A 25,320-nucleotide genomic window follows, 5' to 3' on the forward strand; every position below is an offset into this window, starting at 1 on the left:
CGCCGCTGCTGACCAGTGATGTCATGACCGCCGCTGCTGACCAAAGATGCTGCACCCTCTAGTTATGTGTACCAGGGATGAATAGGAGAGAAGGAAAGAGGTATGGGGATCGAGAGATAATAAAAGAGAGAACGTAGCAGAGGAGAGCAGTGATAGGTGCAGATTGAGAGGGGAGAAAGTGAAAGATGAGCAACTGTCAATGTTGCTTTTACAATCCAAGCTGATTGGATTAACCTTATCAAGTCTGCAACAAAGTGGCCTTAATGCAGCATCAATCTTTGTCCAGTAGTATATCCTCAGAAATTCGTATATTTTTTTCTCCAGAGATTCATCTATTTACAGAAATTCGTAATTTGTACAGAAATGAATATAAAACATCCGCAATTGCTTACAGCTGAAGATGTGAAAAGCAGTAGTAGAAATTGGTCATCGACCACCAACAACACCTCTTCACAAACCTGACCGCTTGCGGTCAACTCCCCCCTGTATGTCCGTGTGGTTGACCGTATGTCTTGAGAAGAGACTACGGTCTCATTTGAAAATTTTAGCGCCCCACTGTAAAACCAGCCATTGTTCCATTCCATTGTCTGTAAACCAGGTCAACATATAACCAGGTAGTGGTCCAACTCCTTGAGGGACTTTGAAAAGAAAAGCATGTACCGAGTTGCATTGGCCATTTGTGTGCCAGTGTGAGGCAGCTTGGCAGTGCAGCAGTAGAGGTATAGGTTCTTGTCGGTGGATAATGCAACGGTCACATCTTTTTCTCCATCTCCTCATTAGGCCTCTGCTCAGATGCAGCTCAGTAAGCCTCTACACTGATTTACCGATCTCTCTGACTGTTGAAATTCTTAGAACACACACAGGTCCTATAGTTTTCTATACGTCCCCAGGACAGTGATAGTGCCTACATGGGGAATAGCAGTTAGCAGTAACATTTGGTCCTGTGGGGGAAGGGCACAAGTGAGCGTGGTCTCTAGAGCCCCATAGACCACAGGGCCCCCCAGAGGGTCCACCAGATGAGTCCTGTGTGTGTGTGTGTGTGTGTGTGTGTGTGTGTGTGTGTGTGTGTGTGTGTGTGTGTGTGTGTGTGTGTGTGTGTGTGTGTGTGTGTGTGTGTGTGTGTGTGTGTGTGTGTGTGTGTGTGTGTGTGTGTGTGCATGCGCGAGTGTGTGCGGGAGAGAGAGAGAGAGGTGGGGGATTGGGGCCAGGGCCGAGCGAGGCAGGAGGCGCGGGTGGTATAGGGTGTTTGCTGTTGGTCGGGGCCATGTGGCTGACCTCTTGACATCCACACGCCTGCCTGGCTCCTCCTCTCCCCAAAAAGGCCCCCCTGTTGCCCCTGAACCCCCTCACACTGACCCCCTCCACCCCCACACACACAACCCACGCGCCGTCTGTCCCCTGACAGGCGTGAGCGAGATGGAGCAAGACCCCCTACAGCCACCCTCCCTCCTATCCCCTCCCCCTCTCCTCCTAATTCCCTGACAGTGACCCTGAGCATCCCTCTCCTCCCCTGCCTCGTCCCCTGTCAGAGCCCCGCGCTGCCCAAAGACAGATACATCATCTGCCGAGAGGCCCCCCACTCCCATTAGCACTGATAGACTGGGGACCCTCACAGCCTGCTGGCCGAGGTATATAGAGATGGGCTGGGGGGGGGGGACTAGGACCCCTGGCAAGAGGAGTGATGATGGGGTATGACTGTTAAAAACACTGTTTACGTGGACTCTTTTCGTGTATTATGTGGATGAGGTGTGAATGCAGATGGTGAGTGTGCATGAAAGCAGTTTTATATGTTTTATATATTTATATCTCCTCTTTTTATATAAATCTTGTGGAGATGCAATGAACTTGAACCATATGCTTGGCATCATAGACTTTGAACAGTGAGCAGTGTCTTGCTGTGTTTGAGAGTTTCAGAGTTACAGACTGTCCGGGCTCTTACCATGCTAGAAGCAGGCAATATTGAGTATATGTAATACAACTTAATCTAAGGTAGTTGAAAGGTGAGAGCTTATGTGCTGCTGTTATGAGAAAATATAGTGTGATGATGATGAGTGAAGCACCACAGCAGGCCTACAACAGTCACTCAGTCCCTCCTCAGAATCAGCAGGTTAGTGCTGCCACCATGTGGCGGTCTTTAGCTACTGCAATTTCCTCAAGCCCTGTTAATCTTATCCAACAGATTCTCAAACGAAACTGAATTTCTGGTCCAAATTTCAAACACACACACATATCTGCCTACATAGGCGACTGTGAGAATAAGAAATTGGAAACTTAGAGAGAAAGAGCGCATGGTGAGTGAAGGCGGGCGGCAGGCTATTTCTCATTGTATGACGAGTAGTTTCCAGCAGCCACCCAAGCACTTTCCAACTGCGACACTTTCACCCGTTCTTTCCTTTTCCTCTTTCGGCTTGCTGTTTTCTCTTCTTCTGCCCAGCCTCTCAATTTCGTTCTCCCACTCTGTACGTTCTGAAACCACCTCTGCCTCCTTCCTCCTTCTGAGACCTTGAACTTGATACTGGCCCTTAATACAGTTTGTGGTACATTTTCACAACTCTAAGCACAAAAATCTACACAGATCATCAAAATGGCTCATGTTTCAAAACTAAGCAGTTTCAATTGACTGAGTACAAAAAACTAATTCACAAAGGCAATTGTTCACTGCACCAAATCACTCTTTTAATTTGCATACATATTTAATCCACAGTGCCTTCATAAAGTATTCAGACCTGTTGACCGTTTTCCACATTTTCTTACATTACAGCTTTATTCTAAAATGGATTCAATTGTTTCCCCCCTCATCAATCTACACACAATACCCCATAATGACAAAGCAAAAACAGGTTTTAAGATTTTTTGCAAATGTATTAAGAAAATAAACATAGACTTGCCAAGTTAAATAAAGGTTCAATAAAAAAACTAATAGATTATAAAACAACTGAAATATCACATTTACATAAGTATTCAGACCCTTTACTTAGTACTTTGTTGAAGCACCTTTGGCAGCGATTACAGCCTTGAGTCTTCTGGGATATGACGTATAAGCTTGGCACACCTGTATTTGGGGGGTTTCTCCCATTCTTCCCTGCAGATCCTCTCAAGCTCCTGTCGGGTTGGATGGAGAGCGTCGCTATTTTCAGGTCTCTCAAGAGATCTTCGATCAGGATCAAGTCCGGGCCCTGGCTGGGTCACTCAAGGACATTCAGAGACTTGTCCCGAAGTCACTCCTGCATTGTCTTGGCTGTGTGCTTAGGGTCGTTGTCCTGTTGGAAGGTGAGCCTTCGTCCCCAGTCTGAGGTCCTGAGCGCTCTGGATGATGACCACAGCATGATGCTGCCCCCACCATGCTTCATCATAGGGATGGTGCGAGGTTTCCTACAGACGTGATGCTTGGCATTCAGGCCAAAGAGTTCAATCTTGGTTTCATCAGACCAGAGAATTTTGTTTCTCATAGTCTGAGAGTCCTTTAGGTGCCTTTTGGCAAACTCCAAGCGGCCTGTGATGTGCCTTTTACTGAGGAGTGTCTTCCCTCTGGCCACTCTACCATAAAGGCCTGATTGGTGGGGTGCTGCACCATTTCAGAATGATGGAGGCCACTGTGTTCTTGGGGACCTTCAATGCTGCAGATTTCTTTTGCATCCTTCACCAAATCTGTCCCAGCTAGTAATGAGAATTTGGCGCAGAAGCGTCCCTCTTCCAAGGGAGAGGAACTGATTGAATCGTCTACTGGAATTCATCCGACTTTGCCAGCATCTTACCAGAATCCCCCAGAAGCGGCCCGATGTAAATTTAAATAAATGTATACAAAATTACCCGATTTAGTAATTTTAAATATTACTATTATACATTTTATACATACAAATGATACACATTCACAAAAAAACATTTTGTGTTGTAGGAAACACCATACACCTGGTGACCATGTCAGTGTGCATGCGCCTGGCCCGCCACAGGAGTCGCTACGGCGCGATGGGACAAGTACATCCCGTCCGGCCAAACCCTCCCCTAATTCGGACGACGCTGGGCCAATTGTCCGTCGCCTCATGGGTCTCCCAGTCGCGGCCGGCACGTGTCTCGAACCAGCATCTGTAGCAACGCAGTTTGCACTGCGATGCAATATCTTAGACCGCTGCGCCACTCGGGAGGCTCCATCCACAAAGGTTTTAATGCTTATCAATTTCCTTGCACAAAGTAACAAAATACTACAATACTACACAGGACTCTTAAAGAATTTCATTTAAATGTCAATTGCACTTTTTTAAATCACAGAAACAATGAGAAAATCTGGAGATTTTTAAAAATGAAATGTTAATTATATAAAGCAGCCCGTGAAATCATCTGGCAGAGAGTAGCCCCAATCGGCCGAGCCCCAAGTAATACATTTGGGCCAGATAACTCCCACCGGAATCGGCCCGAGCTCAATCTCCGCATCCTAGCCATAAGTAACACTGCAGAAGGCTGCCCGGACTCGGGCCACATGATGTCGGCCGAGTCTGACTCTCAGCCGGAATCAGTCCTGATCCACTGTGCTTGCTGGGGTGCCTGTTTTTGCTTTGTCTTTATGAGGTATTGTGTGTAAGAGTGATGACGCAAAAAAAATGACGCAAAAAAATATTGAATCCATTTTAGAACAAGTCTGTAATGTAACAAAATGTGGAAAAAGTGAAGGGGTCTAAATACTTCACGAATGCTCTGTAAGTTATAAGTTATACGGAAAAAGATTGCAGTCAGAGTTCAGTATAACTGCAGTACACTATAGTGTAATTGTAGTTAGAATACAGTATAACTGCAGTACACTATAGTCTAACTGTAGTTAGAATACAGTATAACTGCAGTACACTATAGTCTAAATGTGGTTAGAATACAGTATAACTGCAGTACACTATAGTCTAACTGTAGTTAGAATACAGTATAACTGCAGTACACTATAGTCTAACTGTAGTTAGAATACAGTATAACTGCAGTACACTATAGTCTAAATGTAGTTAGAATACAGTATAACTGCAGTACACTATAGTCTAACTGTAGTTAGAATACAGTATAACTGCAGTACACTATAGTCTAACTGTAGTTAGAATACAGTATAACTGCAGTAGGCTGCAAATACTGTGTCCAAAATAACACACTTCTTCCCTGCAGTAATATTGCAGTATACATGCAGTTAAAGTGCAGTTATTCTGCAATCACTGCGTCGGAAAATACCACAGTCAATACCACAGTTACAGTTTCAAAATGGCAATCTTTTTTTTGTGGCGCCTGCTTTAAATTTGTTATAGAATTTTCTTGACATTTCTTTACTATGGAATGAACTATCCCTTAATCAAACTGCTCGAAATAGATTACTGCTGAACACAAATGATGTAGTGCCTCGTTAAAGTGTGTAGTTTGATAGCTGCTGAACACTGTATCAATTTGACATCAATTTATGTTGGAAGGTACAACCAAATCATGTATGGATGTGGCAGTAAATACGACATCCTCATTCTCCGTCAGCCAGTGTGCTTCAATAGTACAAAGTGGAAAGAGTCACTCTCTATGATGCTACAATTTGGAATTATAGTGTAGTGTAAAATGCACTGCAGAAATACCTGGTTCGTATATAACAATATTTTCATTACCTGAATTTCATTGATATATTGTCAGCTGATGAATTTCAAGCAGAGAGACAGGCGATACTGTATCAGAAAATCAGGTAGAACAGCTGATCTTGTAAAATGTTGCACGGGGCAGAAATGGCATACAACAACGTGATACATTTTTACAGTAGCTTTTACAATACCCCTATTTCTGATTATTTGCCCTACGTATGTACCGTATAAGGATAATGAAACTGCTAGACTGACAGATTTCTCAACATGCTTACAACCTGCCCTTGGATATAATTTTTTTTTTTTTAAATGTCAAGTTATAGTCAAGAACTGTATGGAACATTATATTTACCATCTACTACTCTTTCTATTGCAATTAAAAAAGAACAATTTTGAAATGTGTATCTTGTGTTTTTTGCTATTGGATTAAATGGTCCATTCAAAAGGCACTCGCACATCTGAGCTATCTTTGTTGCAGGTGCATGGTAACAGTTGAATAAGATGAGAAAAAAGAAGGAACCCCTACACTGCTCTTGATAGTATCACTGCTCTTTAATAAGCTTTACGTATTTACGTACCTCAAAGACTTTCTCAGAGCTTAATAGAGAGCAGTGAAACTAGCAAGAACGGTGTGCAGGTTTCTTCTCATTTAAATGGTATTAAAATGATTAAATGGTGAGCCTGTGTGCTCATGCTATTTCACAAAAAAACTGATTTTGCATGAATGGCTCAAGGGTGAAAGATTTTGTGAAACCCTCCATGAATGACTCAATGGTGAAAGATGTGAAACCCTCCATGAATGACTCAATGGTGAAAGATGTGTGAAACCCTCCATGAATGACTCAAGGGTGAAAGATGTGTGAAACCCTCCATGAATGACTCAAGGGTGAAAGATGTGTGAAACCCTCCATGAATGACTCACGGGTGAAAGATGTGTGAAACCCTCCATGAATGACTCAAGGGTGAAAGATGTGTGAAACCCTCCATGAATGACTCAAGGGTGAAAGATGGTGAAACCCTCCATGAATGACTCACGGGTGAAAGATGTGTGAAACCCTCCATGAATGACTCACGGGTGAAAGATGTGTGAAACCCTCCATGAATGCACAATCAAAGGTTCTGGACATAAGATAGGGGGCATTACAAGTGCTATCAGTTTAGAGCTTTGTCATTACAGTTCTGGCAATATACCACTTACATCCGACCAATGTGCCCTCCTCCTCCCCTTCCGCTCCCCCCTCAAAACACAACCTGCATTGTCATATTTCTTCCAATATCCCCCTCTCTTTCTAGTGTTCTTTCCTTCGCTCATGCACTACCTATGTTAAAGGCTGTGGGGGGAGGAGGAAGGAGGTGTAAGAGGGGGAGGGTGAAAGAGTGGAGGCAGTCCTAGTGGGAGGAGCGAGGATTAAGAGTGAGGTGATAAGGTACTGCTCATCATCACCATCTTTTTAAACTCACATATTAGCATGTAGAATAGAGCTCAAACATGACCCCCCAAGAGACCTAATATTCACATGTAGGATTGATTTGTTTTCCCATTTGAATACTCAAGCTCAGCTATAGCTATATTCATATCCATAGATTTAAATGTTCAATTTGCATGATTTGTGTGAGCTACATCTTAGGCCTCGCGTGAATGTGGAAAAAAAGACCCCAAAAAAGCAGGGAGGTCAGCACAGCAGAATCCTTTTTGTGCTGTAAGATGGTGGCTATGGTGAACAATAATGTCTGACTCCCAGGTAAGTACTACGCTCTTCATCTTGTACCAATTACCGGTTAATGGTCTCTCCTGGGGTGGAGGCTTTGGGAGTTAATTAGCGTTGCCGTCAGTAACAAGCACAGCTAATTAGTGAACATCAAAACGAGCTCTGCCGTTCATAGTTACAGTGAAATGTCAGTTTGTCTCTCCTGAGGAAGACCAACGTGTGTGTGTGTGTGTGTGTGTGTGTGTGTGTGTGTGTGTGTGTGTGTGTGTGTGTGTGTGTGTGTGTGTGTGTGTGTGTGTGTGTGTGTGTGTGTGTGTGTGTGTGTGTGTGTGTGTGTGTGTGTGTGTGTGTGTGTGTGTGTGTGTATACACACGTAAGGCATAGACTCATGTATGTACAGGCTACCAGGGTAACATTTCACAGCTACTTCTAGATGTGTATTACCATTGTTAGGCGTTGTGTATTTGGCAGTGTGTATTAGCATGTCTTTGTGATATTCTGTAATACCCCCTCTCTTTCTGGGGATTGAGGCAATACAATATGAAGACAAGTGATGGAAAGTCAAGTATGTCAAGTAGTAGGATATGCCATAACAATGAATCACAGCAGGTCAGAGGCAGGGCTTGACATTATGGTAAAAGCACAAATCAGGACTATGCTTTGGTCACATTCTCAAAAATTAGCTATTAACAGGCAGCCACATACAGTAGTATGCCTATTGCATGCCTTTCACCTACAGATAGGGGAGGAATCAGAAAGTAGGCCTACTGATTTTTATTTTATTTTGGTTGTTATCAGTAAAATAAAAATGTCAGAGTAGGCCCAATTTGCCCTATTGCCATAAATTGTTTCCACTTAAACATGGGGAGGAATCAGCGAGATCGATTTCAGGCTAGGCTACTGGAATTATTTTGCAGTTTGATTGTGTTTACTCAGAGCAGCACGCTCAACTTTTGCTTCATATAATTATATGTCCATTATAATTGTAATTAGAGCCATTGGAATTGTAACAAGGCTAAACCTGTGACTCACCATGGTGTTAGTGTTGAGAGTGGAAGAATGTAGACAACCAGAGAAAGCTCCTAGAAGTGGTAGGCCTACAGAGAATGAACGGGTGGGTGGATGATACTCAAAGTTTCGCTTATAAGCATAGAGGCTTATTACTGTAGACAATCTATTTGACCTCCTCTTTAAGTAGGCTTTTTGGGGGTCCCGAAAATGTAATGAAACAGTGCGTTTACTTTAGCCTCGTGAAAACTATTTAGGCTCCTTGTTTGGCCCAATAACCGGCAAGAAATTAGTCAACGGGCTTGAGGGTATCTGCAGGTATGCAAAACGAGTCGCGCAAATATACAACTATGACTTGATGTTAGGAAGGACATTACCATACCAAAGCTTCCGATAAATACTTGTATTTTCTCATGAATGTCGATAACCCAGGTAACTCTTCAATTGTATCATTGTTGTTCAAGTTTTTATGCTTTCGTAACAGCTCGGTTAAACGTTTGTCTACTCAAATATAGATATTTAGATTAGAGGTAAAAACATCGAATGGAAAATCTCAGAGTTGTTTTCCATGACACTAACTAGGTTCATTTCAGGTTCATAAGGTCTAAAATAAATGATTATTTGAAGCATAATTGCTGCAGCTGTTATAACATAGGTAGGCCTATTCTGCAATTAAAACAAGTGTAGATAGACTACTAAATCTTAGAAGACATGCATGCAAAAAGCATAGCCTATTAGCTTGTTAAATGGCATGCGTTCCATCATACATAATTATTCAAATATTCCTGAAAAACTGTTGTGTCATTCATTGTAGGTCAAAGTAAACCTTTGTTTTTCATCTATTCAAGACAAATTTGAAGTATAGTTTTGATTAAAACAAATTAAAATGTATTTAAAGGTGTAAGGCTAATTTGGAGCATACTATATTTCTGTTAAAAGCGTGTATGTATGTTCTACAAAAAATTACTTGTTGTAATCATTTGCCTAGAAATACAATTAAATGATCGAGGTTTTTGACAGACATTCCCACATATGTAGACCTATTCTATATGAAATGAGTTCAATATCTCCAATTATGTGAAACAAGTATTATTATCATTTGTATTGTGCCTTTATTATGTGTAATGTCTTTGGAAATGTTGAACACCACTTTCACATTTATGTTTGACATGAAATCGTTTATTTGTCCGATTCTGTAAAAACATACGACTGTTATTCATGCTGCAATTTACCTTCCAGAAAATCACATTCCGTTACCAACGCTGATTTTTATTACAAACAGATTAGTTGGATTTATGGTGGGAAGATTTGAATAGACTTGTCTGTGCCACCGAGCCTCGTGCCAGGTCTCCTAACCATTTCATTTGTGTTCATTAATCCAGTCAGATGGAAATGTTGTTTTTGGCCTCTCTCTCTCTCTCTCTCTCGTCTTGGGTGCATAGCATGCGTTACTGCGTAAGACTGAACATGGCCCTGTGACACTCTTGACTCGGGAAGCCACTGTGTGAGCCAAGGAGAAGACGAGATGGATGGAGGGAGGGAAGGGGGAAAAAAAGGATGAGGGAGATTTTCTCCTAGTGACTCTCTCATCTTCATCCCTCCATATACGCTGGGCTGGGGATGTTCGTCTGTTGGAAACATGTTATATTTGACCTGCCTCCCTCTCTCCCCTGCAGATATCAGGATGTCAAAACCAGCAGAGGACGAGAAACCTGGGACAGACTTTCCAGGGGAGAGCACAGGTAACCATTTTGAGACTGCATTATGTGTTGCTTTGATATTATTTATCATCATTTTATTTAAATGTTTGAATCGAAGTATGTTGTTTGTACCTACATATGTCTCTGTTCTCGTATTGATTGGTAAGAGTGGGCTAATCTGATGTATTGTTTTTGGATGTGTTTATATTTAAGTCATTGAGGGGATTTAGAGGATGCTCTTATCCAGAGCGACTTAGAGCAGCAATACAGGTTAAGTGCCTTGCTCAATGGCACATCAACATATTTTTCACCTAGTCAGCTTTGGGATTCGAACCAGCAACCTTTCGGTTACTGGCCTAATGCTCTTAAACGCTATAGGGTACCTGCCACCCTATGACAGAAAACACCCACAATAAACAGACCACAAATCCTCTACTTTGATCACGTTTCTCACATTTTCCGAACAGAAAATGAGAATGTTTTAGTCAGCCTGTTTGTATGACTTATGCACATGACACTATAGCTCCATATAGGTCACTGCTCAGAGTCATATCGTGGCACACCTATGTTTCTAAGTAGATTTAGCTGACAGCTAGGATGCGGAATGCAGAATGCTAGTAATTGACATTTGAAGTAACCTATTTCAAACTACAGCCTGGGGCATTTGCAGTAGATCATTGCGGGGTTATTAGAATTCAATCTTGCACTTTTCATTTTCTCTTCTCTCTCTTTTCTCACCCCATGTCTCTCTGTCTTTCTCTTTTTATCTCACCAGACTCAGAGAGGAACAGTCCCGATGCAAATGATCAGGTTTGTCATCTCAATTTAATTTCATTGAACGTAAAATTCTGTTTGTTGTGGTTTATTTACTGTGATTTGTTTTTGATGTATTCTTGTTGTTTGCTCTAAGGTTGTAATATGATTATTTGGATAAGTGTATTTAATTTATTTTATCTTTATTTAACTAGGCAAGTCAGTTAAGAACAAATTCTTATTTTCAATGACGGCCTAGAAACAGTGGGTTAACTGCCTGTTCAGGGGCAGAACGACAGATTTGTACCTTGTCAGCTCGGGGGTTTGAACTTGCAACCTTCCGGTTACTAGTCCAACACTCCAACCACTAAGCTACCCTGCCGCCCCGATAGAACCTAAAAGACACGAAGGTCAGAGTTCGGGCAACCGGTCATCAAAAGGGCAATATTAAACCTGTGACATGTAGGCCTATTACAAGCCAAAAAAACTTCTGTAGTCTACAGAGAAACATAAATGCTGGTTAGATTTGCTAAAAACATATCCGATATTTACAGTAACTGGCAAAATGATTTTCTATAAAAGGTTTGTGAAAGGTTTGTGAATTTGAAAGTGTTTACTGATATTCCAGTGTTCAGGACCACCTCAATTCCCCAAGTTATCCTATCTCTAAGGTCCTAGAATGGTACTTCTTTTTGGGATAGGTTTGAAAAATGAAAACGATTAGGAGACACGTGGATTAAATTGATGAGTTCTATCAACCTGGAATGGCAACTGTGTTAATGGCTTTGCACATGAGTAGATTTAAAGGTCTGTGTCCGTTGTCTGTTTAAAGAGTTTGTTGCCGTTCGTCTCCTCGCAGGTTCAGCCAATGAAAACGAGTCCCTTCAGTCTTTCTCCTTCCTTGAGCAACACCAAGGTGAGTGAATTAGTGCACTCACATGCGAGAGAGAGAGAGAGAGGGAGAGAGAGAGAGAGAGAGAGAGAGAGAGAGAGAGAGAGAGAGAGAGAGAGAGAGAGAGAGAGAGAGAGAGAGAGAGAAGAGAGAGAGAGAGAGAGAGAGAGAGAGAGAGAGAGAGAGAGAGAGAGACAGTGTGTGAGTGGCTTATCTATTTAGACCCCACAGACATACCTCAGGCGCTGCATAGACGTTGGCCAATATGCAAATGAGGATGTTGGGGAAATTACGACTGCTGACACGCCCATCAACTCCTGAGAACTCGAGCGTAAGAACGAGCACAATGCACTTTATAAAGACATGCTGCAGAAGAGAGACGATAGACATGAATATATATATCGAAATGAAGGGAGATGGAGGAAAAAGAGAGTTATGGGCAGATGGATGGTTAGGAGCTTCCTCAGGTCAGGAATCATCAGACAACTTGGAATATTTGAAAATGATTTACACAACAGAGATCAACATGTCATGCATGGTAATATATTTCTTACTATATGTTGTGGGACCCCATTAGGGCCTAAAATGGAGATCCAATTCATATAGTTAAGACTTGTTTACTGACATTGCTTTAGTTGTATAGTATTGCGTGACTGGTGATACAGTATGCATAGAAAATCAGTTATGTACAGTTGAAGTTGGTAGTTTACATACACCTCAGCCTCAGTTTTTCCACAATTCCTGACATTTAATCGTAGTAAAAATTCCCTGTCTTAGGTCAGTTAGGATCACCACTATATTTTAAGAATGTGAAATGTCAGAATAAGAGTAGAGAGAATGATTTATTTCAGCTTTTATTTATTTTGTCACATTCCCAGTGGGTCTACACTCAATTAGTATTTGGTAGCATTGCCTTTAAATTGTTTAACTTGGGTCAAACGTTTTGGGTAGCCTTCCATAAGCTTCCCACAATAAGTTTGGTGAATTTTGTCCCAATCCTCATAACAGAGCTGGTGTAACTGAGTCAGGTTTGTAGGCCTCCTTGCTCGCACACACTTTTTCAGTTCTGCCCACATATTTTCTATAGGATTGAGGTCAGGGCTTTGTGATGGCCACTCCAATAGATTGACTTTGTTGTCCTTAGGCCATTGTGCCACAACTTTGGAAGTATTGCTTGGGGTCATCGTCCATTTGGAAGACCCATTTGCGACCAAGCTTTAACTTCCTGACTGATGTCTTGAGATGTTGCTTCAATATATCCACATCATTTTCCCGCCTCATGATGCCCTCTATTAGGTGAAGTGCACCAGTCCCTTCTGCAGCAAAGCACCCCCACATCATGATGCTGCCACCCCCGTGCTTCACGTCTGGGATGGTGTTCTTTGGCTTGCAAGCCACACCCTTTTTCCTCCACACATAACGATGTTCATTATGGCCAAACAGTTATATTTTTGTTTCATCAGACCAGAGAACATTTCTCCAAAAAGTATGATCTTTGTCCCCATGTGCAGTTCCAAACCGTAGTCTGGCTTTTTATGGCAGTTTTGGAGCAGTGGCTTCTTCCTTGCTGAGCGGCCTTTCAGGTTATGGCGATTTAGGACTCGTTTTACTGTTGATATAGACACTTCTGTACCTGTTTCCTCCAGCATCTTCATAAGGTCCTTTGCTGTTATTATGGGATTGATTTGCACTTTTTGCACCAAAGCACATTCATCTCTGGGAGACAGAATGCGTCTCCTTCCTGAGTGGTATGACGGCTGCGTGGTCCCATGGTGTTCATACTTGCGTACTATTGTTTGTACAGATGAACGTGGTACCTTCAGGCGTTTGGAAATTGCTCCCAAGGATGAACCAGACTTGTGTAGGTCTACAATTTTTTTCTGAGGACTTGGCTGATTTCTTTTGATTTTCCCATGATGTCAAGCAAAGGCATTGAGTTTGAAGGTAGGCCTGGAAATACATCCACAGGTACACCTCCAATTGACTCAAATGATGTCAATTAGCCTATCAGAAGCTTCTAAAGCCATGACATAATTTTCTGGAATTTTTCGAGCTGTTTAAAGGCACAGTCAACTTAGTGTACTGTATGTAAACCTCTGACCCACTCGAATTGTGATACAGTGAATTATAGGAAAATAATTTGTCTGTAAACAATTGTTGGAAAAATGACTTGTGTCTTGCACAAAGTAGATGCCTAACCGACTTGCCAAAACTATAGTTTTGTCTTGTTAACAAGATATTTTTTGGAGTGGTTGAAAAACAAGCTTTAATGACTCCAACCTAAGTGTATGTAAACTTCCGACTTCAACTGTATGTAATTCAGTAAACAATTGTGGAAGTTGCTAATTGTCTTTGTCATATTTATTCTTGAATGTTGGTTGAATGGTTCATACAGTATATAGATGATCCTCTGATATGAATCCATGTTTTATCTCATGAAACCACCCAAATCCTTAGCTTTAGGCAAAAAATATAATTTTGCTCTAATCAGGTCATTTGCACCATATTTCTGTCCATTTAAGGGACCCATTTTGGCAACTAGACTGAGGCCTGTGTACCAGATGCCAAAAAAACATATATCTTCACGATTATTATTTTTGCACTTTTAGAGTTTTCACCCTATTCAATGTTTTGATATAATTCCCCCTGCAGAGTAAAAGTGAGGCTGGCCCTGAGATGACCTCCACCCATGTGCCGCCTCCCTCCCAGCAGCAGACACCTCACTCTCACACACAACTCATGTTGGCAGGGAGTCAGCTGGCAGGGGTAAGCACTGGCACAGACACACTACCTGAATGTACACACTTAGACATTTTTTTCCTTAAAGGGATTTTCGGCTATCCCCATAGGAGAAGCCTTTTTGGTTCCAGGCAGAATAATTTTGGGTTCCATGTAGAACCCACAGTAGAAAGTAGAGGTCGACCGATTTTGATTTTTCAACGCCGATACCGATTATTGGAGGCCCCCAAAAAAAAAACGATACCAATCATTGGAGGGCCAAAAAAACCCGATACCGATTAGTCGGACAATTTTTTTATTTGATTTGTAATAGAGACAATTACTACAATACTGAATGAACACTTATTTTAACTTAATATAATACATCGATAAAATCAATTTAGCCTCATATAAATAATGAAACATGTTCAATTTGGTTTAAATCATGCAAAAACAAAGTGTTGGAGAAGAAAGTAAAAGTGCAATATGTGCCATGTAAGAAAGCTAACGTTTAAGTTCCTTGCTCAGAACATGAGAGCATATGAAAGCAGGTGGTTTCTTTTAACATGAGTCTTCAATATTCCCAGGTAAGACGTTTTAGGTTATAGTTATTATAGGAATTATAGGACTATTTCTCTCTATACGATTTGTATTTCATATACCTTTGACTATTGGATGTCATTATAGGCACTTTAGTATTGCCAGTGTACCAGTATAGCTTCCGTACCTCTCCTTGCTCCTACCTGGACTCGAACCAGGAACACATCGACAACAGTCACCCTCGAAGCAGCGTTACCCATTGCTCCACAAAAGCTGTGGCCCTTGCAGAGCAAGGGGAACAACTACTCCAAGTCTCAGAGCGAGTGATGTTTGAAATGCTATTAGCGCGCGCTAACTAGCTAGCCATTTCACTTCGGTTACACCAGCCTCATCTCGGGAGTTGATAGGGCTGAAGTCATAAACAGCGCAATGCTTGAAGCAAGCTGCTGGCATAACGCACTAAAGTGCTGTTTGAATGAATGCTTACGAGCCTGCTGGTGTCTACCATCGCTCAGTCAGTCTGCTCTATCAAATCATAGACTTAATTATAACATAATAACACACAGAAATACGAGCCTTAGGTCATTAATATGGTCGAATCCGGAAACTATCATCTCGAAAACAAAACGTTTATTCTTTCAGTGAAATACGGAACCGTTCCGTATTTTACCTAACGGGTGGCATCCATAAGTCTAAATATTCCTGTTACATTGCACAATCTTCAATGTAATTCTGGCAAATTAGTTCGCAACGAGTCAGGCGGCCCAAACTGGTGCAAATACCCTGACTGCGTGCAATGAACGCAAGAGAAGTGACACAATTTCACCTGGTTAATATTACCTGCTAACCTGGATTTATTTTAGCTAAATATGCAGGTTTAAAAATATATACTTCTGTGTATTGATTTTAAGAAAGGCATTGATGTTTATGGTTAGGTACAGTCGTGCAACGATTGTGCTTTTTCGCAACTGCGCTTTTGTTAAATCCTCCCCCGTTTGGCGAAGTTGGCTGTCTTTGTTAGGAAGAAATAGTCTTCACACAGTTCGCAACGAGCCAGGCGGCCCAAACTGCTGCATATACCCTGACTCTGTTGCAAGAGAAGTGACACATTTTCCCTAGTTAAAAGAAATTCATGTTAGCAGGCAATATTAACTAAATATGCAGGACTGTGTATTGATTTTAAGAAAGGCATTGATGTTTATCGTTAGGTACACGTTGGAGCAATGGCAGTCCTTGTTCGCAAATGCACACCACATCGATTATATGCAACGCAGGACACGCTAGATAAACTAGTAATATCATCAACCATGTGTAGTTAACTAGTGATTATGATTGATTGATTGATTGTTTTTTATAAGATAAGTAAGTTATAATGCTAGCTAGCCACTTACCTTGGCTTCTTAATGCATTCGCGTAACAGGCAGGCTCCTCGTGGAGTGCAATGAGAGGCAGGTGGTTAGAGAGTTGGACTAGTTAACTGTAAGGTTGCAAGATTAAATCCCCGAGCTGACAAGCTAAAAATCTGTCGTTCTGCCCCTGAACAAGGCAGTTAACCCACCGTTCCTAGGCCATCATTGAAAATAAGAATGTGTTCTTAACTGACCTGCCTAGTTAAATAATGGTGTAAAAATAAATAATAATAGTACAATTTTTTTTACATCTGCCAAATCGGTGTCCAAAATTACCGATTTCCGATTGTTGTGAAAATTTGAAAATCGGCCCTAATTAATCGGCCATTCTGATTAATCGGTCGACTTCTAGTAAGAAAGGCTTTTACATGGAACCCAAAAGGGTTCTACATGGAACCAAAAATGGTTCTTCAAAGGGTTCTTCTATGGGGACAGGCAAAGAACCATTTAAGGTTCTAGATAGCACCTTTTTTTTCGGCGGTTAGGGTAGGCTTCTTCTGCTTCGCTCTTGCTTGCGTCTTACCAAGGTTGGGGCGAATTCCATTTCAACTCAATTCTGTCGATTCAGATTTTCCTCATTCCTGAATTGACTGAATTAAAATGGAATTGATCCCACCTCTGCCTCTTCCTGCCTGCGCAAACGCTGAGTGACACTATTCTCTATCTCTTTTGCTTTTTCCCCCTCCTCTCTTTGGGCAAACCCTACCCTTTCCTCCCCCTCCTCCTCTTCCTCCTGTTCCTCAGCTGGCTGCCCTCTTGCCTGCGCAGCAGCAGCTGTTGCTTCAGCAGGCCCAGGCTCAACTCCTGGCTGCTGCCGTGCAGCAGTCCAACGCGGCTCACGCTGCTCATGCTGCCCACGCAGCAGCCCAAGCCAATCAGCAGCAGCAGCAACAACAGCAGCAGCAGCAGCAGCTGACCAAACAAGAGCATGCCCAGCCTCAGCTTACGCTCTCTCAGCCTATCCAGCTCACCGCCCAGGTAGGAGCGGCCAGTCACGGATCAGATATGACCAGCTTTAAGCCAATTTAACTCACTAACCAACACTTGTCTATGTCAGAAGTGTTTCTCCATATACTCTTGGGTGATGTTACTTTAAAGGCGGGGGCTTTGCTCATTTCTTTGCATTATATTTCCTCCAAGGGTGTGTGTGTTGCTCTTTTCAAAAATCATACAAGACTTGTTGACCCTCCCTCCCTCCCTCTCCTTCTCTCCCTCTCCCTCCCTCCCGTAGGATATCCAGCAACTGTTGCAGCTGCAGCAGTTAGTCCTGATGCCCGGCCATCACCTGCAGTCTCCTCAGTTCCTCCTGCCTCAGGCCCACGGACAACAGGGGCAGCAGGGTAAGTGGGACCTACTAAGTAAGTGGGAACCACCATCATCAACACTGTGACTTACTCTTCACACAAAACAATGTATAGCTTGGCATTATGATCTAACTGCTTAGTTCTAAAACGAGTTAGAATAAAGTGTTAGAATACAGTTAAAATACAATAGTGTTCATATAATTACAATACCAATAGTGTTAACTCCTTGTCCGTTGTGTTCCTCAGGTTTGCTCTCGACACCAAATTTAATTTCGCTACCTCAGCATCAGCAAAGCCAGGGGAGTCTTCTAACTACACCACCCAGGCTGGGACTGCAAGCACAGGTACAGTATTATTGAAAACCACCTCGAATGTGTGTGTGTGTGTGTGTTGAGACTACACTTTATAACATCAGCCTTCATCAGCCTTCAATAGCTAATGTCGGTGTGCCAGCCACCCTTTGCCATTCGACGGCAATGATATAGGTTTATGTCTCATGCACTGTAGCGTCGTCACGGTGACGGCCTCACGTCGTTACAGAGGGACAAGAGCGGGGACGGCGGCGTGACCTCCGGGGCCTCGGCCGCCCCCATGACCTCGGTGACCTCTGGCCCGCACGGCGAGGAGCCAAGTGACCTGGAGGAGCTGGAGCAGTTCGCCCGCACCTTCAAACAGAGACGCATCAAACTGGGCTTCACACAGGTACGTGTGTGTGTGTGTGTGTGTGTGTGTGTGTGTGTGTGTGTGTGTGTGTGTGTGTGTGTGTGTGTGTGTGTGTGTGTGTGTGTGTGTGTGTGTGTGTGTGTGTGTGTGTGTGTGTGTGTGTGTGTGTGTGTGTGTGTGTGTGTAATGAAATGTGAAATGTGATAGAGGTCAAGAGGAGCGTGAGCAATTTGATCAAGCTAGGCTTCACATGATGTCAGAGTGTGTGTGTTTGCAGTGACGGGGGTCAGGAGGCGCTGGACGCCTGAATGAAGATGAATGTTTAACACAAATTATCTCCCCCCCCAGGGTGACGTTGGCATGGCAATGGGGAAACTGTATGGGAATGACTTCAGCCAGACCACCATCTCTCGCTTCGAGGCCCTCAACCTGAGCTTTAAGAACATGTGCAAGCTCAAGCCTCTGCTTGAGAAGTGGCTAAACGATGCAGAGACCATGGCGATAGACAACATGCTTCCCAGCCCCAGCTCTCTCTCCTCCCCCATGATGGGGTTTGAGGGCATGACGGGGCGCCGCAGGAAGAAACGCACCAGCATTGAGACCAATGTCCGTGTGGCCTTAGAGCGCAACTTCATCTCGGTGAGAAAGAGAGAGGTCCCACACCAGACCCCTGGGGAACCCACTCAAATCACATAGTACTCTCTACACTGCACTCGCAGTAGAGTACATAAACCAACGATTCTGTCCACAACAGTTTAATGAAGTTTATTTCCCTTTTTTTTATGAACATTTCATTATCTAAATACCACTATTGAAAGTAACATTGACAACATGTCTGATTTATGCGATATATAATGTTTGTGGCCCTCGACAACATGTTTGATCATGATTTCTGACCGTGTTCCCTTCAGAACCAGAAGCCTAACTCAGAGGAGATCCTCCTGATGGGAAAGCAGCTCAACATGGAGAAGGAGGTGATCCGGGTCTGGTTCTGCAACCGGCGCCAGAAAGAGAAACGCATCAACCCCTGCAGTGCCACCCCTCCCCTGCCCAGCCAGTCCTCCCTTGTGACGCACAAACCCCCCTGCTACAACCCACACATGGTATGACCCCGCACTCACCTCACCCCATCCCACCCTCCCCACCAACCCTCACCAGGCCTTTGGTCCCTTGCCTCCCTGTTCCTTAGTTTGGAAACAAACTCTGTCTAAATACAAGTCTGTCATCATGAGATCTTTGACTCTCTGTATCTATGGACATGCCCCCCTCCCTCTGCACGACCCCATGTATGACCCTGTGGCCTAACCCATCCAGCACTGCTACACTCTCAGCGCCGTGCAAACACAGTGTCGAATGAGGTGTGATACGTTACACACCCGACCCACACGTCATCACAGTTACGCCACGAGAGCGTGTTTCTTCTGTCTCTCTCCTGCTCACAACCTATCCACCTCTCTCTCTCTCACTTTCTCTTTCTCTCTCTTTCTGCCTTTTTTTTCTCTTTCTTTCTCTCTCTATATCACTTTCTTTCTTTCTCTCTCCAGATGTCTAGTCAGGGGCTGCACCAGGCTGCCACCAGCCTCAGCACAACCGGTGAGGAAATTGATTTTTGGATACATTTGTGTTTTTGTGAAGCTAGGCCACAAGTGCCAGAGGTCTAAATTCCATTTAGTGGACTAAGACAGAGGCGAGTTCAGATGGTTCTCAAACCCAGTACCAATGGGCATTGGGACAACGTACCGATGTCACAGTAGGCTGCTGAGGGAAGAACAGCTCATAATAATGGAGACCATGTGTTTGATTGTATTTGAGACCGTTCCACTGATTCCGCTCTAGTCATTAACACAAGCCCGTCCTCCCCAATAATGGTACCACCAACCATCCTGTAATCAATGTAACCAAATGTACTGTGTACCATTCATATTACTGATGTTTCTCTCTCTCTCTCTCTTTCTCAGTGACCAGCCCATCGCCCTCGGCAACCTGCCCTCTGACCCCCAGTGGCTCTGCAACTATGAGCTCCGCCACCTCCTCTGTGACTCCGCCTCCACACAGCACAGCCAGCAACGCCCCTCCCGCCCTCAGTGCCCACAGCCTGAACGCTGGGTGAGTCTCTCTCCCTCCTACTACTCTACACTTACTCAATCTAACACTGAACAATTGCGCATACTCAAACAAATACACTTTGATAGTAGATGCTGGGTTAGTGTCCCCTGATTATATAACTCAAAACCTGTGATCTCCTCTATCCTCTCTCTACCCTTTGCACAGTCAACGACTACTGCACATGTGCTCAATCTAACACTGACTCCTAAACACTGAATCCTCAACACACTTTTCTGTGTTTCACCACTTTGCCAGGTTGTCATGTCAAATTAGAATAATTTCCCAATGGACCTACCTAGTTAGATTCAGGTTGAATAGATTGATTAAATGAACAGCAGAATGCACGCAATGACAAGCTACAGTACCTAGCGGAACTGACATTCTGAGACTTACAAGCATTTCGCTGCATCTGCTATAACATCTGCTATAACATCTGCTATAACAGCTGCTAAACTGTGAACGCAAACAATAAACTGGAATTGGTGATATTTACTGACTTGCTGGGAATTCATGGTATACGACGACATGTGGTATGTCAAGCTACCCCACCCGTTTTGCAGCAAATCTGCAAGTTCTCACACATATGAAGAAACATGCACATACAAGACTGTTCAAAAGTTTGGGGTCACTTAGAAATGTCCTTGTTATTCAAAGAAAACCACATTTTTTTTGTCAATTAAAATAACATCAAATTGATCAGAAATGCAGTGTGGGAACGGCAGATTTGTTATGTAATATCTACATTGGCGTACAGAGGCCCATTATCAGCAACCATCACTCCTGTGTTCCAATGGCACGTTGTGTTAGCTAATCCAAGTTTATCATTTTAAAAGGCTAATCGATCATTAGAAAACCCTTTTGCAATTATCTTAGCACAGCTGAAAGCTGTTGTCCTGATTAAAGAAGCAATAAAACTGGCCTTCTTTAGACTAGTTGAGTATCTGAGCGTCTGCATTTGTGGGTTTGATTTCCGACTCAAAATGGCCAGAAACGAAGACTTTTCTTCTGAAACTTGTCGGTCTATTCTTGTTCTGAGAAATGAAGGCTATTCCATGCGAGAAATTGCCGAGAAACTGAAGATCTCGTACAGCGCTGTGTACTACTCCCTTCACAGAACAGCACAAACTGTCTGAGTTCCTCTGTCCAGTGTCTGTGTTCTTTTGGCCATCATATTTTCTTTTTATTGGCCAGTCTGAGATATGGCTTTTTCTTTGCAACTCTGCCTAGAAGGCCAGCATCCCGGAGTCGCTTCTTCACTGTTGACGTTGAGACGGGTGTTTTGCAGGTACTATTTAATGAAGCTGTCAGTTGAGGACTTGTGAGGCGTCTGTTTCTCAAACTAGACACTGTAATGTACTTGTCCTCTTGCTCAGTTGTGCACTGGGGCTTCCCACTCCTCTTTCTATTCTGGTTAGAGACAGTTTGCGCTGTTCTGTGAAGGGAGTAGTACACAGTGTTGTACGAGATCTTCAGTTTCTTGGCAATTTCTCGCATGGAATAGCCTTCATTTCTCAGAACAAGAATAGACTGATGAGTTTCAGAAGAAGGTTTCTGGCCATTTTGAGCCGGTAACAATGCTGATGCCACAGATACTCAACTAGTCTAAAGGCCAGTTTTATTGCTTCTTTAATAATAATAATAATAATAATAATATATGCCATTTAGCAGACGCTTACAATCAGGACAACAGTTTTTCAGCTGTGCTAACATAATTGCAAAAGGGTTTTCTAATGATCAATTAGCCTTTTAAAATGATAAACTTGGATTAGCTAACACAATGTGCCATTGGAACACAGGCGTGATGGTTGCTGATAATGGACCTCTGTACACCTATGTAGATATTCCATGAAAAATCTGCCGTTTCCAGCTACAATAGTCATTTACAACATTAACAATGTCTCCACTGTATTTTTGATCAATTTGATGTTATTTTAATGGACAAAAAATGTGCATTTCTTTGAAAAACAAGGACATTTCTAAGTGACCCCAAACTTTTGAACGGCAGTGTTTGTCTGCAGGCATAGACGTGCTAGTCAACCCAGGCTCAGAAACAGGCCAATGCATACAATCAAATCATGTTGTGCTTCCATATCAGACATAAATGAGGGCGTTTGATTAATGAGCTTTCACTGAACCTTCTTGGTGCTTTCTCGATTAACCCTCTTGGTCCTTTCTCCATCTCTGCGTGTGTGTGTCTGTTTGAATGTGTGTGTATTTTAATGTGTGTGTATGTGCACATGGATGAATATGGATCCATACATATTCCAGGAACACAATGATGGGAGTAAGCACAGGGATGAACCAGGCTCTCATCAGCAGCAATCCCCTGGCCACAATGCAAGGTGTGTTAGTCTGACAAAATCAGTGTCTATCCAGATGATGGATTAGTATTCTGATTTGTAATAAGCGCGCGCAACTCTGACTCTCACCTACATCAAGCTCTGATGCCAAGAGGAGAAAATGTTGAGTTAACCGTGCAGATCTCAAGGCAGAAAGGAATATGTGCCTCAGTTTGCTATCATTTCAACATGGGATTTCAAATCAATTGAAATTGCATGTCTTCACACCATCCCATCCGTATCGCCGCCAATTAGATACTGTGAGTGTCGTGTGTGTGTCTGTGCGTATGTGCCAAGTACGAGTTAGCTTTCCTGCAAGCTCTGGCTGACTAAGCTCTCCCTGCTTTAGTCACACTACTTTCTCTCATCTGTTGCAATATCTCACCATCGTCATCGCCATCCGTCATCTCACCTTCGTCATCGCCATCCTTCATCTCACCGTGTAATCAGATACAGTGTCACCCAAATCGATGCCCACGTATCTCTGGTAGGTGTATTAACTTATATTCTTTCTCCTCCACCTTTCTTTTCCCCTTCCAATCCTTCCACCTGCCTCTCTCACCCCGTCCCTTCCACCTGCTTCTCTCACCCCGTCCCTTCCACCTGCCTCTCTCACCCCGTTCCTTCCACCTGCCTCTCTCACCCCGTCCCTTCCCACTGCCTCTCTCACCCCGTCCCTTCCACCTGCCTCTCTCACCCCGCCCCTTCCACCTGCCTCTCTCACCCCGTCCCTTCCACCTGCCTCTCTCACCCCGTCCCTTCTCCCTGCCTCTCTCACCCCGTCCCTTCCCCCTGCCCCTCTCACCCCGTCCCTTCCCCCTGCCTCTCTCACCCCGTCCCTTCCCCCTGTCTCTCTCACCCTGTCCCCTCCACCTGCCTCTCTCACCCCGTCCCTTCCACCTGCCTCTCTCACCCCGTCCCTTCCACCTGCCTCTCTCACCCCGTCCCTTCTCCCTGCCTCTCTCACCCCGTCCCTTCCCCCTGCCCCTCTCACCCCGTCCCTTCCCCCTGCCTCTCTCACCCTGTCCCTTCCCCCTGTCTCTCTCACCCTGTCCCCTCCACCTGCCTCTCTCACCCCGTCCCTTCCACCTGCCTCTCTCACCCCGTCCCTTCCACCTGCCTCTCTCACCCCGTCCCTTCTCCCTGCCTCTCTCACCCCGTCCCTTCCCCCTGCCCCTCTCACCCCGTCCCTTCCCCCTGCCTCTCTCACCCCGTCCCTTCCCCCTGTCTCTCTCACCCTGTCCCCTCCACCTGCCTCTCTCACCCCGTCCCTTCCACCTGCCTCTCTCACCCCGTCCCTTCCCCCTGCCTCTCTCACCCCGTTTCTTCCACCTGCCTCTCTCACCCCGTCCCTTCTCCCTGCCTCTCTCACCCCGTCCCTTCCACCTGCCTCTCTCACCCCGTCCCTTCTCCCTGCCTCTCTCACCCCGTCCCTTCCCCCTGCTTCTCTCACCCCGTCCCTTCCCCCTGCCTCTCTCACCCCGTCTCTTCCACCTGCCTCTCTCACCCCGTCCCCTGTAACTCTATCATGGCTCAGCTCTGGCTGCCAGTGGTGGGCAGCTGCCCATTTCCAGTCTTGAGGCCGGAGGTCAGATGATCCTGGGCGGGGCTGGGGTTCGCCCCTCCCTATTCCTCAACCGCCACACCCTCCTGCCTATGGCGTCCCACCAAGCCTGTGTGGGATTGGTCGGCGGTCCCAGGGGCGACTCTCCGCCCCCCCCGCGCCAGAGGCATGGACGTCGACTCCTGCTCCGCCTCTCCCTGCTCCAGCCCTGCCTCCTTCTGCTCGTTCAGCGAAGCCTCCGCCGCCGCTTGGCGGGGCCATGGCCGAGTGACGACGACACAACCCAAAGGTTCCTGTCGGAAGGTGGAGGAGGAGGAGGAGTTTTAGAGGAGCTTTACAGAAACACCTCGCCTTTCAACCAAAGCCATCTCTCTCTCCCTCCATTTGTCGCCTTCGCTCTCTCTCCCGGAGTCTTTCAAAGCCAAAAAATACACAGATTGAAAGAGGAAGACGAGAGCGAGGAAGAATGGAGAAGAGGAGAGAACAGGAGAACGGTGGAGATTTAAACCAAAAAAAATGATCTATCTATACAGTTGGAGAGGTGGCATTGTGGAACTTTTTGTCGGCGGTGAATGCTAATGTACATTTACTCCTTTCTATAGAAAAGAACAAATGAGCTAAAAACAAACAGCTGAAAAGAGGGCAGGGATGACAACTTAACTAAGACTTTGTGTGAGAGATGGGTGGCAAGGACAGGAAAGGAAGGAAAGACTACAAGCTTCAGTGGATGGATGGAAAGACAACCACATTTGAAAAAACCTAGAAGGGAAAAACACACAAAGATAAACAATGACAAACATGCCAAAATCTCCAAAACCGAAATACCAAAAACTGAAACCAAAAAAACAAAACGGAGAGAAAAGCTTTACTTAAAAGACTTATGATTCTGATCTGTTCAGGATCAGCACATCACCCACACTCAAAAGCATGTATGATTTCATCGTAATATTATTATTATTATTTTTATTTTTTTAAAGTTTTCAACACTTATTTTTGTATTTTATATGATTTGAGCATTGGGTTATGTCAT

General features: G+C 44.1%; 1 protein-coding gene across 1 annotated transcript in view; it reads left to right on the top strand.

Moving 5' to 3' along the window:
• Positions 1-25,320, top strand: part of LOC124042810 (POU domain, class 2, transcription factor 2-like) — a 50,592-nt gene that overhangs the window by 24,178 nt on the left and 1,094 nt on the right. Inside the window, exons 2-14 of the mRNA XM_046360930.1 lie at positions 9,979-10,044; positions 10,778-10,812; positions 11,615-11,671; positions 14,300-14,413; positions 17,546-17,654; positions 17,865-17,967; positions 18,161-18,320; positions 18,630-18,920; positions 19,193-19,384; positions 19,826-19,874; positions 20,240-20,387; positions 22,656-22,729; positions 24,264-25,320. The exon at positions 24,264-25,320 is cut by the window's right edge and continues 1,094 nt beyond it. Coding sequence (XP_046216886.1) covers positions 9,979-10,044; positions 10,778-10,812; positions 11,615-11,671; positions 14,300-14,413; positions 17,546-17,654; positions 17,865-17,967; positions 18,161-18,320; positions 18,630-18,920; positions 19,193-19,384; positions 19,826-19,874; positions 20,240-20,387; positions 22,656-22,729; positions 24,264-24,796 — 1,931 coding nt within the window. The 3' untranslated portion in view covers positions 24,797-25,320. The remainder of the gene's footprint in view (positions 1-9,978; positions 10,045-10,777; positions 10,813-11,614; positions 11,672-14,299; positions 14,414-17,545; positions 17,655-17,864; positions 17,968-18,160; positions 18,321-18,629; positions 18,921-19,192; positions 19,385-19,825; positions 19,875-20,239; positions 20,388-22,655; positions 22,730-24,263) is intronic.

This window comes from Oncorhynchus gorbuscha, linkage group LG09 (assembly GCF_021184085.1).
Source record: "Oncorhynchus gorbuscha isolate QuinsamMale2020 ecotype Even-year linkage group LG09, OgorEven_v1.0, whole genome shotgun sequence".
Taxonomy (NCBI): Eukaryota; Metazoa; Chordata; class Actinopteri; order Salmoniformes; family Salmonidae; genus Oncorhynchus; species Oncorhynchus gorbuscha.